Here is a 19,235-nt window from a genome sequence, read left to right on the forward strand (position 1 = left end):
CTATTACGCAATTAAATTTGTCTTATTAATACTCTTCGTCTCAGTCAACATAAAGCAAATGTAAACTACTAGTATTAATTAGAACTCAGATACAACAAATGAATGATAACGATTTAAGATAAGATAGAAGCCTAGGTCCAATTCTAGTAGAACTATAACATGTTGTATATTATATTTATGTTTGACATCGTATTAGTTTGGTCATTGGTGATGATGATACAGACTTAAGGAAACGAACTTTTCGATTATCGCGTACGCTTTTGTAGTTTTATACTACTGACTTAAATACTCACCATTTTTTTGGCAAGGAATATCCACTAACTTAGAGGTGTCAAAAACGTAGTAGGTCTTGGAGCTTGTTTTTGCAAGAAACTATCTTGATTAACTACCGTCATTGAAAGCTAAGGGCAACAAATGTGTAGATAACTTAGGTTCTAGAAGTTGTGTTAGCATAAATTTGGCATGAATTTAATAGTAATAATAGGGTAAACCACTGAGGCCTGATTCTTTATTTGTTAAGCTTGGTGAGGCCTTTATCAAGAAGCAAATTGAAGGTAAGCATTATGTTATCACGTACGACTCTCTTTTAGTGACACTGGTCTAATGGTTATAGGATATAAAGTACATGCAGTTGAACATTAAACTGTGTTCAGCTCTGAGGATCGACTAAAATCCAATCAATCCATAGGTTGTCTCAAAGATGATGTGGTATTAGTAGTCCTCTAAAATATATTATCAGGAAAAGCCACTATGCTATACACACACTGCCATAACCATGATACCTCAGTTGAGGCTTCTTTGTATGTGAGGTAGGGGAGATAAGTGTTTGCAGCAATACGTTTGCACCTCTTATGTCTTACGTACAGTTGCATGGCGTGGCGTCTCATTTGTTGCAGCCCGCACAACAACCTATCCACAAGGAGAAAATAATCAGTATGATTAACATGCATGCATAATAATCCACTTAAACAAATAGCTAAATAAACAATAAACAACTAATATAAAACACAAAATATTCTAGTTCAAGCTAAAAGATCAAAACTAAAACGTGTATCAAAATTTATGGGTGTGAGGGAGGAGTTTAGAAAGACTATTTATACTTAATTTGGAAGAGGTAGCAATTGTTTTGGTTTAGGATTTGTGGAAGTATTTAATATTATAGTCAATTGAGTACTCTAATTCATATAGAGTTGTGCAGTTTATAGAAGTGTTGTACGGTTATTTTTTTTATTCAATTATTTTTATCCAGTTTAACTTATTTAGCATTATTTATTAATATGTCGTATTTTGCTAATGTTGGAGACTCTATAATCGCTCGAAAAAAGCTTCATTTAATAATATAGATAGATATATTGATTTTATTTTAGGTATAAGATTTTAAAGAATGTTATCTTAGGTATAAGATTTGAAAAAGTGACTTATTCAAGGTATAAGTTATCAAATTACCCTTATAATTATTGTTCTTCATTATTGTTCCTACCTCTTATTGTTGTTGATGTTCTTCCCATACAAAGTTTACACCTTTGATTAATTTTGGTAAAGTTTGTTCATTTTTGCATTAATTCATCTTATTCTTAGTTCAATTAGTCAATTTTTTTATTTCCCATAGTTAACTGCATGTTTAATTCTAGAAATCAAATTATTATAATGTTTATTGTCAAAGCATCTACTTTTATTAATTGTCTTGCTACAACAAACATGAATAGCGAGTAGTCTCCACACTAGGGTGCGGTTAGGTCCGACATGAGTAATTAACATGCTTGATTCCACCTAAATTTGTTGTCAAGGGGGGGATTAGTGAGGTTTCCATTGGAATTTACTTGTTCATGTTTTAATTGGGAGTTTGGTTGGTTAGGTACCCTTGTCCGCCAATGGGAATTGGTTAGGTGCTTAGTTGACTACCCTTTTACATTCCTTGCCAATCTAGGTTAAACCCGGGAGGAAGAACCTTGAGAGGGTGCCTTTGGGAAAAGGGTTAGAAAACCCGGGAATCTATCGTGAGTTTTAAACCTTGACCATTGCAAGAGGGGAGCGAGAATGAGCCCGTTTTAGCGAACCTTGAACCTTTGGTCGGGGAAATCGAGTCATGAGCCCGGGAGGGAGTTGAGCAATGTCACTAGTGTCTTAATATGACTCCGGGTGGAAGTTATTAAGCGAATTAGAGGCGTTCCCCCCTCCCCCCCCTACGGACCTACCCCTAGACGATAAATTGACGGAATCATCATGTTGATTATGAATTGTTAGTCACTTAATCGCGCCCCAAGCCTTTTACCTATTGATTAAAACCATAAATCATCTAGCTTGTTTTCTTATTTAGAATTTTCTCTAGTTAATTTAATTACTTGCCACTTAGCCTAGATTATTTAGAATATCAACCGTTCAATTTTATTTAACTTAACTAAACAAAAAACTTAGCAAAGCCATCAGTACTGTGTTGAACCTTGAACTTAGCAAAGCCACACAACTTCCGAGCAACATGTACACAACATTACCTTGTACAAGTATTCATAACAAGTGAGGCAACCTAAACAACGCGTCAACATGGCCATATTCAAGCGACTCAGCAGTCAGTACAACAACATTGCCCCAGTGCCATTCCATGCTTATGACGAGTTAAAGAGGAGCCAAATGTACATCAATTGATTGAAGGAGTTTAACTACGACAAAGGGATTATTATATGCAAACATGTGACTGAAGAAACTGAAAACGAAGATAGTTGCATCACCGTGCACTTTATTATACATATAACCAAAGTTGGAGGTCCATTACTTTTTAAATGGTCCGGATTTAATTCTGGGGCGATCGGGTGAAAAAGAAAGAAGCATGTGTAGTTGACAGACCTTAACCTGTCAGATTCTTCATCAATCATCAGCCTTGCACCATTCCTCCAATGTTGGTGTTGCTACTCCAATATTTTTCATGTCGAATATGTTGGCTAGATGAAGAAAAAGATTTCGAGTTAGGAGCAAACAAAAGAATACTGAGCAGTACAATAAATATATAACTCTTGCTCTAACCATCATGAACTTCAGGAGATTTTGCAGCTGTAGCATCAACTATGACAGAGACGGAAGGGTAATCCAACGCCACTGCATCAAAAACAGTCTGTCTGATGCAATTTGGAGTTTGGATTCCTGATATCAGATTAACGAAACTGTCAAAACCCACATGGTTACTAAATTGTAGCTGTGGAAGTTCAAAAAAATACATATCGAAATATCCTTTTCACGTACCAGCAAAAACTAAGCTATCTATTCCAGAAGTCAGCAGAAATGAATGCAGATGAGTAGCGAAGAATGCACTCATGCGTGTCTTAACCAACTTATAGTCCCCTTCACGTATCTCAAGTCCGTCTACAAGGTCTGATCCTTCATGCCCTTTTACAGTAGGTCCCACCTTTTCTGTATGGTATAAGTGACGTCGAAATAGCTCAACATCTCTGCCAGATGCATCATGTTCTCGAACAATCTGAAAAAATTGTGCTCTCTTATAAATAAATAAAATGCTTTTTTTTTTTTTTCACGTATCATACAAAAAACGACAATGTCACCCAAGTGCCTTAAGGGCTTTCTCAAGTGGTGGACAAGGGAGGTCGGATGCAACTACCAACTAAAAGTATCCACTAAACAACTCGTAAAGACAACAAGAGATTGCACGCTCTAGTCCTCCGTCATAGCTGACATAAGATAAGGACAACTACTCTAGGGACCGGCTTAGAGAAGGTTGTTACTCATTTAGTTAGAGAAGCATCACAATCAAAAGTTTAATATCTACTCAATGCATCCACCCATATCTTGCGCAAAAATCCCACTTGTTGATAATATGGGGCTCCCGGGTTCTCTGGGACCTCAATGGACAAATATACTAATACATTCATCTCGTGTATCGTTATTCAACTACTTATTATTAGGTGAGAGTGGTGATCAAGCTCCTCGCGTATTAACACTTCCGCACTTAGCATTACTTACACTACTTTTAAACTTTGTGATAACACCATTTCAACCCCCATATTTTGATGTCTCGGACCCATTTTGTGTCATAACAAATCAAGCATTATGAACTCATTTAGTTAGTATTAGCCTAGTCCGAGTTCTTTCCCTCATGCTTAGAGTAAGACATGTTTTGAGCATTTTTTCCCATACTTATGAACCCTTTTGTAGGTACCATGCTCGAGAATGTACGAGGAACGGAACTTGGAGCGGAATTTACTTGAAGAAAGGAAGCAACAATGAAGAATCGCAACCGAGGGAGTAAATTAGACCCGATCGAACCCGACCGGGTACAACTTTACCCGGCCGAGTGTCTCTCACCCGTTTCACGTTTTTCAGTGTTTTTAACCCATTTTTGGCACTGTACCCGTCCGGGCATAATTGTACCCGGCCAGGTACAATTAACTCCCTCGGCCGCAGTTTTTTCGTCTTCTCTTGTTTTTCCACCTACCTTTTTGTACTTGATATAAATACCTAATTTTCCAGAAAACTAGGGATCTAGTCCTAGTTTGAGAAGAAATTTGAAAGGTTTAGAGAGGAGAAACTCAAATCTTTTGTAACTTATCAATCATTCTTCATCAATCAAAGATTATTATTATTGTTCTTATCTTGTTCTTCATTATTATTCATCCTTCCATAGTGGGTATTGGTTCTTTTCTTTTCTCTTTTCTCCTTTGTTCATCTATTGTCTTCAATAGTTGTTATTAGATCTCTCTTTACTAGAATTTGTTGAGATTTGTTGTTTGTTGATAAATTAATCAAGTTCTCTCTCTCTTGTTTGTTGTTCATGCTTTTTATTGGAGTTATTAACATAAAGTTTGAGTCTTTGATAGATTTGATAAAGTTTGGTTCTTTTTGAGTTAATTCATCTACCCTTAGTCTTATTAGTAGATTTCCATCACTTCTTATAACCTTTGCATGTTCTATAATAAAATTCATAATATCACCATGTTTATTGTTAAAGTATCCCCCTTTATTGCCTGTCTTGCTAAAATAACCACGATAAGTGAGTAGTAATTCCACTAGGGTGTGATTAAACCCCGTCATGAGTGTTTTGCCTATTTGATTCTAGTTATGTGGTTGTTTAGGGGGATTAGTTGGGGTTAACTTTAGGATTTCACTTGTTAATGCTCTATTTGGGACCATAGTTGACCCTTGACCTTGTCCATCAATGGGAATTGATTAGGTTGAGACTAGATTACCCCTTTTAGTCCGTTTGCCTATTCAAGTTGAACCCGGGAGGGAGAATTTGAAAAGGGTGCATATTAGTTGTCGGTTTGAACTTCACCTTTGGGAGAAGGGTTGGGATGACCGGGATTTAGCGTAGACTTAATGACCTTGACCAACACTTGGTGACTCTTAGAATTACGCGTGTTCTTGGATATTTTGAGTGTATGTTGGGGATTCTGACTTACGAACCCTTCGACGCGGTTTTCGCTTCTTCCTATAGCGAATCAACCGTCTCCTTTCAATTAGGAGGAATTCAAAGACGTATGACCTTAGAAGAATTTGGCCGACATTTTGGTTTTAAATTTTGTTCTTGGGGTGGGTATAGGCCGGCCCAATCAAATGATGATATAGCTACCCGTACTGCTTTTTGGAGGTTAATTACCCGGAGAACGGAATTTTCTAGCGGAAAAGAAAGTTCCCTGAAAATTAGAAATGTCGGTCTTAGGTACTTTGCCCGAATTCTTGCTTCCTTCCTATTTTCCTCGGCCGAGACACACCACAATTGTAGTGTCTTGGCCCTCCACCTTTTACAAGATGCAATCTATCAAAGAGAGCAAACCGTAGACCTAACCACGGCGCTAGCTAAGCATTTCCTTGGCATTATAGCTAAACCGAAACCGACAATATCTTGTGGGGGTCTTATCACGATTTTGGCTAACTCTTTGGGAGTAGAGCATAACCATCAAAAGGTGGAGGGAGGGATTTGGCTTCAGGAGGCTCATTTGCCTTGGCTACGGGAAGTTAAAGGACATCTAATGTATGCTATAACCGATTCTCGATACCTCTTATTGCCCAACCCCCTTGCCACAACCATTTTCAACCCCTTAAATTGGGGGATGCCTTACCGGGAGAATGAGTTTGAGCTTGTGAACCGAAAATGGAAGAAGTTAGCTAATGAGGGGGTGGAGGGGTTTATAGTGTATGGACCGGGGGACATGGAACCAATTGAGCAAGTTCCCGGTATACCCCAACCCGAGGTATTCCGGGATGACTTGGGGGGAGGGAGCAACCAAGGACAACCCGATGTTACCCAACCCAAGGTCCGTGAAGAGCGACCAAATGTAGAGGAGTCGGGAGGTGTTCATTACTCTACCTATGATGTTGGAGGGGGCTCTAATCCCATTGGAACCAACCAACAACCTAGCACCTCTCAACCATCCCAAAACCCGGGATCCACCTTTGACTACTATTCTACTTTTGACTTTGGCACCCCCTTGAACCAAGATACCGAGTTCTACTACCAACCCCAACCTCAACCACAACCTCATCAACCTACCCGAGCTTCCTTCCATGTACCATCCTCTAATCAATGGGAGGACATGTTCGGCATGATGAGGGAGACTAGAGACTTTGCAAGGGAGGCTAGAGATATTGGGACTAGTAACCGAGCTTATAGTGAGGAGACCCGGAGGATAATCCAAGAGAACCAAAGAATTTTTGAGGAAAGTCGTGGCTATGCGAGGGACACAAGGAACATGGTCATGTCTTCCCTACTCTATGGGAGACGGAACGCGGACCGTCTCAATGCCATCTCCGGGACCCAAAATGACATGTTGAGACAATTGGAGGAGCTAGGAGCTTTATCGCCCGCCGAGACCCTTTTAACCAACCACCACCCGGGTTGCAATAGGTGGTGTGTTTTGCGGGAAGCTATCTAGTTGTCTCTCTGTGTCATTTTCTCCTCCTCTCTTTCTCTTGTGGTAATCGGTGTGTTGGATGTTATGGAACTTCCTCCCCACACTTATTAGTGTGTGGAGGAAATTCGGAATTTAAATTACATATTTTTGTGATTTTTTTTTCAAGATAAATGGGTATGCAATGCATGAACTATCCTATATGTAATATTGAAATTACAATGCAAAGTATTCTAAATGAATGCAATTCCAATATGTGACAATATTTTATAAAATTTAAATCTAATGCAAACCTAAATGAATGCAACTAAATGATTTACTAATCTAAATATATCTGAAGTTATCTAAATACATACATAAATAAATATGAAGGAGAGAGTTTGGATTAAGGGGAAACACTCAAACACCGATTTGAGTGTGCATTTGTCATTTGGATTGATGTTTGGGGAGCATGCCAAAGGTTTTGGATTTTTCAAAAGAGGAGCAATAGAGCACACCTGACTCCATCAAGGGTGTTGGTGCTAGGTGAAACGCACCGGGTCAATTCTAAATTTAATCAAGATAAAGGACAACAAGGGCAACAAATCAAGAGATAACCAAGAGATAAAGCTAAACATACCAACACACCGATTACCACAAGAGAAAGAGAGGAGGAGAAAATGACACGGAGAGACAACTAGATAGCTTCCCGCAAAACACACCACCTATTGCAACCCGGTGGTGGTTGGTTAAAAGGGTTTTCGCGGGCGGCAAAACTCCTAGCTCTTAGCTCCTCCAATTTTGGGTCCCGGAGATGGCATTGAGACGATCCGCGTTCCGTCTCCCATAGAGTAGGGAAAACATGGCCATGTTCCTTGTGTCCCTCGCATAGCCACGACTTTCCTCAAAAATTCTTTGGTTCTCTTGGATTATCCTCCGGGTCTCCTCACTATAAGCTCGGTTACTAGTCCCAATATCTCTAGCCTCCCTTGCAAAGTCTCTAGTCTCCCTCATCATGCCGAACATGTTCTCTCATTGATTAGAGGATGGTACATGGAAGGAAGCTCGGGTAGGTTGATGAGGTTGTGGTTGAGGTTGGGGTTGGTAGTAGAACTCGGTATCTTGGTTCAAGGGGGTGCCAAAGTCAAAAGTGGAATAGTAGTCAAAGGTGGAGCCCGGGTTTTGGGATGGTTGAGAGGTGCTAGGTTGTTGGTTGGTTCCAATGGGATTAGAGCCTCCTCCAACATCATAGGTAGAGTAATGAACACCTCCCGACTCCTCTACATTTGGTCGCTCTTCACGGACCTCGGGTTGGGTAACGTCGGGTTGTCCTTGGTTGCTCCCTCCCCCCAAGTCATCCCGGAATACCTCGGGTTGGGGTATACCGGGAACTTGCTCAATTGGTTCCATGTCCCCCGGTCCATACACTATAAACCCCTCCACCCCCTCATTAGCTAACTTCTTGCATTTTCGGTTCACAAGCTTAAACTCATTCTCCCGGTAAGGCATCCCCCAATTTAAGGGGTTGAAAATGGTTGTGGCAAAGGGGTTTGGCAATAAGAGGTATCGAGAATCGGTTATAGCATACATTAGATGTCCTTTAACTTCCCGTAGCCAAGGCAAATGAGCCTCCTCAAGCCAAATCCCTCCATCCACCTTTTGATGGTTATGCTCTACTCCCAAAGAGTTAGCCAAAATCGTGATAAGACCCCCACAAGATATTGTCGGTTTCGGTTTAGCTATAATGCCAAGGAAATGCTTGGCTAGCGTCGTGGTTAGGTCTACGGTTTGCTCTCTTTGATAGATTGCATATTGTAAAAGGTGGAGGGCCAAGACAGTGTGTCTCGGCCGAGGAAAATAGGGAGGGAGAAAGAATTCGGGCAAAGTACCTAAGACCGGCATTTCTAATTTTCACGGAACTTTCTTTTCCGCTAGAAAATTCCGTTCTCCGGGTAATTAACCTCCAAAAAGCAGTACGGGAAGCTATATCATCATTTGATTGGGCCGGCCTATACCCACCCCAAGAACAAATTTTAAAACCGAAATGTCCGCCAAATTCTTCTAAGGTCATCCGTCTTTGAATTCCTCCTAATTGAAAAAAGACGGTTGATTCGCTATAGAAAGAAGCGAAAACCGCCTCGAAGGTGGCGAAGAATTCCGACGCAAGGGCGGGGTAGGTCTCGACATCTGCATTAAAAGTTTTGCTAATACCAATTCTTGCACAAAGGATCTCTACCTCTTTATTAATCCTCATCCTATCCATGGTCTCACCACAAGCCCACCGAGTGGGCTCCCAATTTTTTCCAACAACATTGTTAAACAAGGCTAATATCTTTTTTTCCGGTAAAAGAAACGTCATGAACATTATTAGTAAAGCTAAGGGGAGTGTTTACCTTAGAGCGAGATGATGTTACCATTCCTTTCAAGAGAGCTCTTTGCCTTGAAGTTGTCATTATTACTCTTTCCTTAGCTTGAATATCCCCAAAGACTTACCAACCTTGATGCTTAGACCCCGGAAGTGAAGATAAGCCTTAATATCCCAAAAAATCACCAAAAGCACGAATTTTTTTCTTCAAATGCACTACAATGGCCTTAGGACCACCACCAAGCAAAGAAAAACGAAAAAAAAAACCGAGTTTTTGGACCAAGGGTATTTTGGGAAGCCAAAAATCCAAGTGGAGGGAACTCGGATTTTTTTATGGGATCTAAAACTAGAGGTGATGAGGAACACAGTAGTGAAATTTGGGAGAGATTTGATGAAGGGAAGTGGGTTAGAATTGAAGGAGAAGGTTGAGTTTTGGTGGTGTTTTAATGGAGTTTTGAGTTTTTAGGAGATAGGGAGTGTTGAGGTTGAAGGAAATGGGTGAAAATGATTAAAGGATGAAGGAAATAAGGGGATTAGGGAGTTAAAACCGGTGGAAAAAAAACACTGCTGCTGTCGGGTATAATTGTGCCCGGTCGGGTACAATTACGCCCGGTCGGGTACCATTTCTCCCGGTCGGGTAAAATTTCGCCCGGTTGGATAAAATGCCTTTTTGGTCTGTTTTTCGAATTTTTAACATGCAGCCGAGGGAGTTAAGTTTACCCGATCGGGTATAAGTTTCACCCGACCGAGCACAATTGTACCCCCGGGGTACAATTAGGTCCCTCGACTTCAAAAGCAATGAAATTAGCACCCTTTGAAGGCAAGATAGCACCTTCCAATATCAAAACGGCTTCCTTAGTCATTTCCAACCCCCTCTAAGTCACTTCCGCCCATGATGCCTCCTTCCACTTTGCCCTTCAAGGCAAAAACCAACCACTCGGAGTCGATGATTCCTCTCTCAACACGACACAACCGACTCATCTCGATCAATCTTCAAAATTCCCTCTTCGATTCATCAAATTTTATTACATGGGTTGCCTCCCATGAAGCGCCTTTGTTTAACGTCGTTGGCTCGACCAAACTTCGAAGCAAAAACTCAAGTTCAACCTTATTATAGAAAGAAAATTCAAATCAAGAAATGATTAGGTGCGTTTGAAGTGTGCACACTTCCTTCATCATTGGTGACTCGGCTATGTAGTGCTTTAACCTTTGGCCATTAACCTTGAAAGTGTGATCACCGCTAGTAACCTCCATCGTGCCATAAGGAAAAGCACGTGTTACGGTGAATGGCCCCGACCATCTTGATCTCAACTTTCCCGAGAAGAGTTTCAAACGTGGATTAAATAGAAGGACCATTTCGCCTTCCTTGAATTCTCTTCTAATGATCCTCTTGTCGTGATATCTCTTTGTTCTTTCCTTGTAAAGCTTAGCATTTTCATAGGCCTCAAACCTAAATTCATCCAACAAACTGAAATCCAACAACCGCTTTTTCTTGGGAGCTTTTTAAGTCAAAGTTGAGATAGTTGATAGCCTAATAGGCTCGGTGCTCTAGCTCAACAGGAAGGTGTCATGCTTTCCCATATACTAGGCGGAAGGGCGAGGTGCCAATCGGCGTTTTGAAAGCCGTTCGATAAGCCCAAAAAGCATCATCAAGCTTCATTGCCCAATCCTTCCTTAAGTTATTTACCGTCTTCTCCAAGATAGACTTGATTTCCTTGTTTGATATCTCAACTTGCCCACTTGTTTCTGGGTGGTATCCAATTCCACGGCGGTGTTGAACTCCATACTTCCTCAATAGAGATTCAAATTTGGTCTCAAGAAAATGAGTGCCCTTATCACTTATCAAGACACGGGGTACGGAAATATCACCTTGCTCACAACCTTAGCATCATCGGTTGGGGTGGCTATTGCTTCCACCCATTTTGAGACATAATCTACCGCAACTAGGATGTACTTGTTGCCATAAGAGGAGGGGTATGGTCCTTGAAAATCGATTCCCCACACATCAAATACTTCAATCTCCAATATGAAATTTTGCGGCATCTCATTTCTCTTGGAAATATTTCCGGTCCTTTGACACCGATCACAAGTCTTAACATAAGAAGCAACATCCTTGAACAAGGATGGCCAATAGAATCCGCATTGCAATATCTTAGCTCCGGTCTTCGTCACACTTGCATGTCCTCCACAAGGGAGATTATGCCAATGAGAGATAATAGATTTCCATTCTTCTTCCGGAACACATCTTCTAATGACCCCATCGGCACATGTCTTGTATAGACAAGGATCCTCCCAATAGTATTCCCTTATGTCAAGGAAAATTTCTTCTTTTTGTGCGAGTCATAGCCATGAGGAATCACCTCACATGCCAAATAGTTGACATAGTCGGCATACCATGGTGCTTCTCCCAAACTTAAGGACAACAAATGATCATCGGGTAAATAATCATTGATGGGAAGTTCATCCTCAACATTGTAGTTAATCAATCGGGGCAAATGGTCGGCTACCACCAAATCAAACTCTTGTAGTAGTAGTATCCACCGAATCAACCGAGGCTTGGACTCCTTTTTTATGAGTAAGTGTTTCAAAGCGGTATGATCGGTGTGCACTATCACTTTAGCTCCCACCAAATAAGTCCGGAACTTCTCCATAGCAAAAACTACCGCCAAGAGTTCCTTTTCCGTTGTGGAGTAGTTCATTTGAGCTTCATCAAGAGTTTTACTAGCATAATGAATTGCATGTAATTTCCCATCTTTCCTTTGACCTAATACCGCGCCCAAGGCTTGATCACTTGCATCGCACATTAGCTCAAATGGCAAGTTCCAATCCGGAGGTTGTATGATTGGAGCACTTGTCAAAGCTTCCTTTAACCTATCAAAAGCATCAAGTCATCGATTAGAAAACACAAATGGGGTATCCTTGGCTAATAATTCGGTCAAAGGTCTCGCAATTTTGGAGAAATGCTTGATGAAGCGGCGATAAAAGCCCGCGTGACCAAGGAAACTTCTCACCCCCTTTACATTGGCAGGAGGTGGGAGACTAGCAATAACCTGAACCTTAGCCTTGTTAACTTCAATTCCACGATTGGACACTATATGCCCCAACACAACACCTTCACACCGTCTTGTACCATAAAATGGCATTTTTCCCAATTAAGCACTAGGTTACATTCTTGACACTTGTTCAAAATTTTCTCCAAATTTGCCAAACAACTTTCAAAACAATTTCCAACAACCGAAAAATCATCCATAAAAACCTCCATTTCTTGTTCAACAAAATCGAAGAAAATGGACATCATGGCCCTTTGAAAAGTACATGGTGCATTACATAGGCCAAATGGCATTCTCCTATATGCATAGGTGCCAAATGGACATGTGAAGGTAGTCTTCTCTTGATCACTTGGATGGACAGGGATTTGGAAGAATCCCGAATAACCATCAAAGAAGCAAAAGTAGTTATGTTGAGCCAATCTATCCGACATTTGGTCCATGAACGGTAAAGGAAAGTGATCCTTCTGGGTGGATTTGTTCAATTATCTATAGTCCACGCACATCCTCCACCCGGTTACCGTTCTAGTGGGAATCAATTCATTTTTATCATTTCTCACTACCGTCATTCCTCCCTTTTATGGGAACTACATGAACCGGGCTTACCCACCTACTATCCGAAATAGGATAGATAATCCCGGCATTAAGTAGTTTGAGGACCTCTTTTCTCACAACTTCTTTCATTATGGGGTTAAACCTTCTTTGTGCCTCAATGGAGGAAGCATCCTCATTTTCAAGCAAAATTATATGAGTGGACAAAGAGGGGCTAATCCCTTTGAGGTCACCAATTGTGTAACCAAGGACACCCTTAAACCTTTTTAGCAAAGAAAGTAGTTTTGAGGTTTGGGTGTCATTAAGTTCACTATTGATGATGACGGGAAAAGTGGAGTTATCACCTAAGAACTCATATCTCAAGGAAGGGGGAAGAGGTTTAAGTTCAACCGTAGGAAGAGGCGTGGAACTCTCCTCCTTCTTATCAACTTCCAACATTTCAAACTTGGAAGCTTTCTCATGAATTGGAGCAAAGTCCAACATCCACACATATGCAAGAACTTCAACATCTTTATCATCAACTTCATACCCATTGACAAGGCAAGTTTCCAAATGATCCATAGAGGAAGCTTTTGGGTCATGCTCCTCCATGGGATTCTCTAGAATGTCCACAATACAACAAGTGTCATCTAAAGATGGAGCTTCCATAGACTTGGTGAGTTCAAATTCCACTTTATCTTCACCCACTTGCAAAGATAACTTGCCACTTTTCACATCAATCATTTCTCCACCGGTGGCTAGACAAGGTCGCCTCAAGATAATAGGTACATTGTAGTCCTCGGGCATATCCATGACAAAGAAATCACATGGTATGATTAGCTTCCCAACAACCAAGGGTATATCTTCAATAACACCAATGGGAAATTTAACCGATCGATCGGCTAGTTGAAGTGAAGCTCTTGTTGGCTTCAAATCTCCCAAATCAAGCCTCTTGAAGATTGAAAGTGGCATGAGGCTCACACTAGCCCTCAAGTCACACAATGCCCTTTTTATAGCCACTCCTTAGATAGAACATGGAATTAAGAAGCTACCCGAATCTTCTAGCTTATTTGGAAGCTTGTTGGTGTGAGTAAGAATGGCACTACATTCCTTGGAGAGGTTAATGGTTTGCACCTTCTTCTTCAAAGTGACAAGATCCTTAAGAAACTTTCCATATGATGGAATTTCGGTATATCATATCAAGGAAAGGAATTGTGACATTCATTCCCTTCAAGATTTCAACAAACTTCTCATACTTTTTCTCAAGTCTAGGCCTTACAAGCCTTTGTGGAAAGGGAATTGATGCAACATACTCCCTTAGAGGTGAAGTAGGTTCTTTGGCTTTTGTTGGAATCGGTTCATCTTCCTTTGGTGGGTCAACCATCTCCACTTCCGTTGACTTCTCTACCTCAACTTCACCCTCCACAACAACTTCAACCGGTTGTTCTTTCATTGCTTCACTAGATACCATTTTCCTCTTCCACTTCGGAGATTTCTCAACCTCCTCCAATTGCCTTCCACTTCTCAAGAATACCGCATTCATCTCCCTTAGGTTAACCGTGTTACCTGGAAACTTCCCCAGATTTTGAGCCAATTGACTCAATTGTTGTGAAATTTGAGCTACATGGGTTTCCGTTGCTTTTTGGGATGCTCTTATTTCATCATTAATCCGACTTTGTGAGGCAATGTGGTTGTCAAGCTTCGAGTCGGATTTTTGGTTGGCAATGACCAATTGCTCAAAGGCTTGTTCCCAGGAAGGTTTTTGTGGAGCTTGGAAGTTTTGGTTTTGGAAGTTTTGGTTGAGTTTGAAAATTTTGGTTTTGAGGTTGGTTGAAATTTTGTCCCTTGAAACCCCCAAATGGTTGATGGTTTTGAGTGACAAATTGTTTTCCTTGAAAACCGGGTGGGATTTGTGGGTTTTGATTGAACCTTTGTTGTTGTGGTGAGGAAGTGGTTGGGTTTTGAATGTTTTGTGAGGCATAACCGTACCCGACCGGGTAAAACGTTACCCGGTCGGGACTCGGGTGTCTCACCCTTTTCACGTTTTTCAGTGTTTTTAACCCATTTTTGGCACTGTACCCGTCCGGGTATAATTGTACTCGACCGGGTACAATTAACTCCCTCGGCTGCAGTTTTTTCGTCTTCTCTTATTTTTCCACCTACCTTTTTGTACTTGATATAAATACCTAATTTTCCAGAAAACTAGGGATCTAGTCCTAGTTTGAGAAGAAATTTGTAAGGTTTAGAGAGGAGAAACTCAAATCTTTTGTAACTTATCAATCATTCTTCATCAATCAAAGATTATTATTATTGTTCTTACCTTGTTCTTCATTATTATTCATCCTTCCATAGTGGGTAGTGGTTCTTTCCTTTTCTCTTTTCTCCTTTGTTCATCTATTGTCTTCAATAGTTGTTATTAGATCTCTCTTTACTAGAATTTGTTGAGATTTGTTGTTTGTTGATAGTTTAATCAAATTCTCTCTCTCTTGTTTGTTGTTCATGCTTTTTATTGGAGTTATTAACATAAAGTTTGAGTCTTTGATAGATTTGATAAAGTTTGGTTCTTTTTGAGTTAATTCATCTACCCTTAGTCTTATTAGTAGATTTCCATCACTTCTTATAACCTTTGCATGTTCTATCATAAAATTCATAATATCACCATGTTTATTGTTAAAGTATCCCCCTTTATTGCTTGTCTTGCTAAAATAACCACGATTAGTGAGTAGTAATTCCACTAGGGTGTGATTAAACCCCGTCATGAGTGTTTTGCCTATTTGATTCTAGTTATGTGGTTGTTTAGGGGGATTAGTTGGGGTTAACTTTAGGATTTAACTTGTTAATGCTCTATTTGGGACCATAGTTGACCCTTGACCCTTGTCTATCAATGGGAATTCATTAGGACACTTGGTGACTCTTAGAATTACGCGTGTTCTTGGATATTTTGAGTGTATGTTGGGGATTCTGACTTACGAACCCGGGAGGGAGGTAGGTCGGGGTGACTAGTGTCCTACTATGAGCCCGGGAGGGAGTTAGTAGGCGAATTAGAGACGTTTCCCCCCAATTAGTACCCCTAGATAACTAAAACAACGGAATTAAGTGGTGGAACACAAGTGTCGGTGGTTGAAGTCACGCCCTAGTCCTCTCTTTTATTGATTGAATCATGTTTTATTTTACTTGTTGCTCATTCTTAGTACTCATTTAGTTTGTTTATTTCTTATCCTTTAGACTAGTCGTTAGATAACACCCAAACCCGTTTTCTTTAGACTTGGCTAAACCGTATTTGCTCCTCGTGTTCAACCCTTACTAGTGCAACGCATCGTTCACTTGCGAGGTTAAACTTACACCATCACTTTGTCATCTTCCATTTTAAGGGATGAACCTCAAGAGTCTAAGAGAATTGACAAAATTAAGGAACCACCTTTTCACGTACCAGCAAAAACTAAGCTATCTATTCCAGAAGTCAATAGAAATGAGTGCAGATGAGTGGCGAAAAATGCCCTCATGCATGTCTTAACCAGCTAATAGTCCCCTTCACGTATCTCAAGTCCGTCTATGATTTAATAAACCTCGTATCTCTCCCTGTTCTTAGTTGTTCACCTTAATCAAAACAAAATTCAATATTGGTGTGTTTGGATTTGTGGTTAATCATGAAGTTGTTTATGATTAAGTTCTTGTTGTGCTCGTATTTGCCTCATTCAATTATGTTAGTTGGAGGTAATATAGGAAACTGCACTATGAATTAGATCGGTTAGGTTGAATTAGAGCTCGTTTTGATGTATATAATGTGCAAGGAGATTTATTGACATGTCGTTTATGACTACTTTATGCTTAATTCATTATGCTTAATTCATCATGTTGGTGGCTGGGGCACAGGGGGTCAGTGGTGGTCATGGGAATGGACAGAGTAGGCAGGTCAGTGGTGGTCACAGTGGGGAGGGTGGTGACGGGGCCATGGCGGGACACTACTACGAAAACGCGGGGTACTGACGGAAATAATCAGGCCGTACTGACGGCTTTTCCGTCAGTATTAGTATTTTCATTTCCTGACGGAACTTATTTCGTCACACAAATTTTTTTCTTTTCAAAGTTGAATTGGGAGAGAAAAAGGGAAGATAGAGTGGAAGGGATGTAAAATGAGAGGGGCAAAAGAGTCGGTTGTATATGAAAGAGCAATACCCATAAATAAATGAAACGTTTTTTCCGAGAGGCTTAGTTAGATAAAATCTAGGAAAAAATATGCATCGGTTAAGTAAAGTCACTTTCACGTATCGTACAAATAACGACAGCATAACCCAAGTGCCTTAAGGGCTTTCTCAAGTGGTGAGACAAGGGAAGTCGGATGTACGCACTTCACAACCTTACATCTACTGATCTACTCTAAACAACACAGAGGTTGTTTCCTTATAACTCAATAAAGAAATTGCGTAGAGAATTACCCCGTACATCTTATGACTGCTATTTTACAACCAGAAATAGTGCACTCAGTTTACCGATCCATTTTGCATTGTTCAATCCATTGACATTAAAGCAACTGGTCCAAATCTTATGAAGGTTTGGCCTGATGCAAGTACCAACTATTCTAGGGTCCGGCTTCTAAATGATTGTTATTCATTTAGTTAGAGAACCATCACAATCCAATGCATGATCCACCCGTATCATGTGCTAAAATCCCACTTGTTGATAGTATGGGTCTCCCGGGTTCTGGGACCTTAATGGTTTAATATCCTAATGCATTCATTCAACAACTTATTACTAGGCGAAAGTGGTAATCAAGCCCCTCGCGTATTACCACTTTTGCACTTAAAATCACTTACACTACTTTTAAGCTTTGTCATCTTCCATTTCAAGGGTTCAACCTCAAGAATCTAAGAGAATTGACAAAATTGAGGAACCAGTTACATGATCAGGTTGTAGCAGAAGTACCTAAGAATTAAAATATCACTGCAGCCAAACCCTTAATTATCTGGTTTACAATACCCATCTTCAGAAAAAGAAACTACTCCCTCCGGAATTGGGATCCTCCGTCCCAGTCATTTGTTTAACTTTGGTTTTTGTACAAAAACCAAGGGGAGGGAACCAAGTCGATCAAATAACTCATGAAAAACATTCACAAATTAGAAAGGTAAACAAAGGAATGAGACACACAAAAATGGAATAGGTAAACAAATGACGGGGACAGAGAGTCACTACCCTTTAGAAAGCAAGTTTCCTACTTGATTAGCCCCAGGATTTGTTATAATTATCTGTAATTTCTGTGTGGACTAAAATTGATTTTACCAATATGCAGAAGATGCAGAATTCCATTCACACAACATAAGAACAACACTCACATAATTACATTCCTGCAATTTTTACAGTAAAAAAAAAAAAGGCAGTAAAAAATAATTACCCAAACAACAAGCATGCCACGCTGCCTAGCAGTTTGAACAGCTTGAATAACATTAGGAATAATAGCTGCACCACCATCTACCAACAGTTGACTTCCTGGTAATATAAAATCTTTCTGCAAAAAACCCAGAAAAATTAAACACAACCCAGAAAAATTAAAGCATAAAGATTGTAACTTTGGGGTTAATTGAACTTAAATTTGAATTTAAACCAGTTAATAATCAGTACAAATTCTTGTTTAAGGCGGTCTTACACAATAATGTGTGTTAAGACGCTCAATCCGTCTTATACTATAATAGTGTAAAACCGTCTCACACGAAACTAACAGTAAAATGAATGAGAAAAAGAGTATGGGAGTTGGGAATTACTTGCATGTCTATAACTAAAAGAGCAGTTTTTTTCCATTTATTAGTCATTTTTGTAGCAGCAGATTAAATTTGGAACAGTATTTGATGCATAATGGAGCAGCCAGTTTATATGGAGCAAGTAGTGACAAAATGGTAAGAGGAGTAGATTGATTGATTACTGAATTATTGGTCACTGCTGACGGTATCATCACTACACGGTCCGCATGAAGCATGAAGCATGAAGCATATGCCTAGGCCTGCCAAACGGGTCCATGCCTCCAGGTTCCTACTGATGCGGTTTTGTTTCATATGGGCCTTATGTTTTACCATCTCTCCAGTGTAGCCATATTCTTTTGGACTGAAACTTATCTGAACTAAACTGTATTTATATGATCTGAATTGAACTTATAGGATCTAAACTGAACTGAACTTGTAGGATCTGAACTGAACTTATAGGATCTAAACAGAACATAACTGAACTTATAGGATCTGAACAGAACTGAACTTATAGGATCTGAGGTGTACTTAAATTAATTGACGTATAGGATACGAACTGAACTTATAGGATCTGAACTGAACTTATCGGATCTGAACTAAACTTATATGATCTGAACTGAACTGAAATTATAGGATCTGAAATGAACCGAACTTATAGAATTTGAACTGAACTTATAGGATGTGAATTGAACTGAACTGAACTGAACTTATAGGATTTAGAGTGAAC

At 40.0% G+C, this 19,235-nt stretch overlaps 1 protein-coding gene across 2 annotated transcripts; it reads right to left on the minus strand.

Moving 5' to 3' along the window:
* Window positions 1-584: 584 nt before the first annotated feature.
* LOC141610925 (putative inactive nicotinamidase At3g16190) lies at window positions 585-18,724 on the minus strand. Of its 2 annotated transcripts, XM_074429237.1 has the most exons (6): window positions 18,533-18,724; window positions 18,166-18,279; window positions 3,235-3,469; window positions 3,019-3,135; window positions 2,842-2,936; window positions 585-909 (listed from the first exon to the last, which is right to left on the minus strand). In XM_074429237.1, the coding sequence occupies exons 1-5, from the start codon at window positions 18,578-18,580 to the stop codon at window positions 2,863-2,865; spliced, it is 588 nt and encodes a 195-aa protein (XP_074285338.1). In that variant the 5' UTR covers window positions 18,581-18,724; the 3' UTR covers window positions 585-909; window positions 2,842-2,862. The 2 variants fall into 2 exon arrangements, with proteins under 2 accessions (XP_074285338.1, XP_074285337.1); XM_074429236.1 differs by lacking the exon at window positions 585-909 and having other exon boundaries at window positions 2,574-2,936.
* Window positions 18,725-19,235: the final 511 nt, after the last annotated feature.

This window comes from Silene latifolia, chromosome 11, assembly GCF_048544455.1.
Source record: "Silene latifolia isolate original U9 population chromosome 11, ASM4854445v1, whole genome shotgun sequence".
In the NCBI taxonomy this organism is placed as follows: domain Eukaryota; kingdom Viridiplantae; phylum Streptophyta; class Magnoliopsida; order Caryophyllales; family Caryophyllaceae; genus Silene; species Silene latifolia.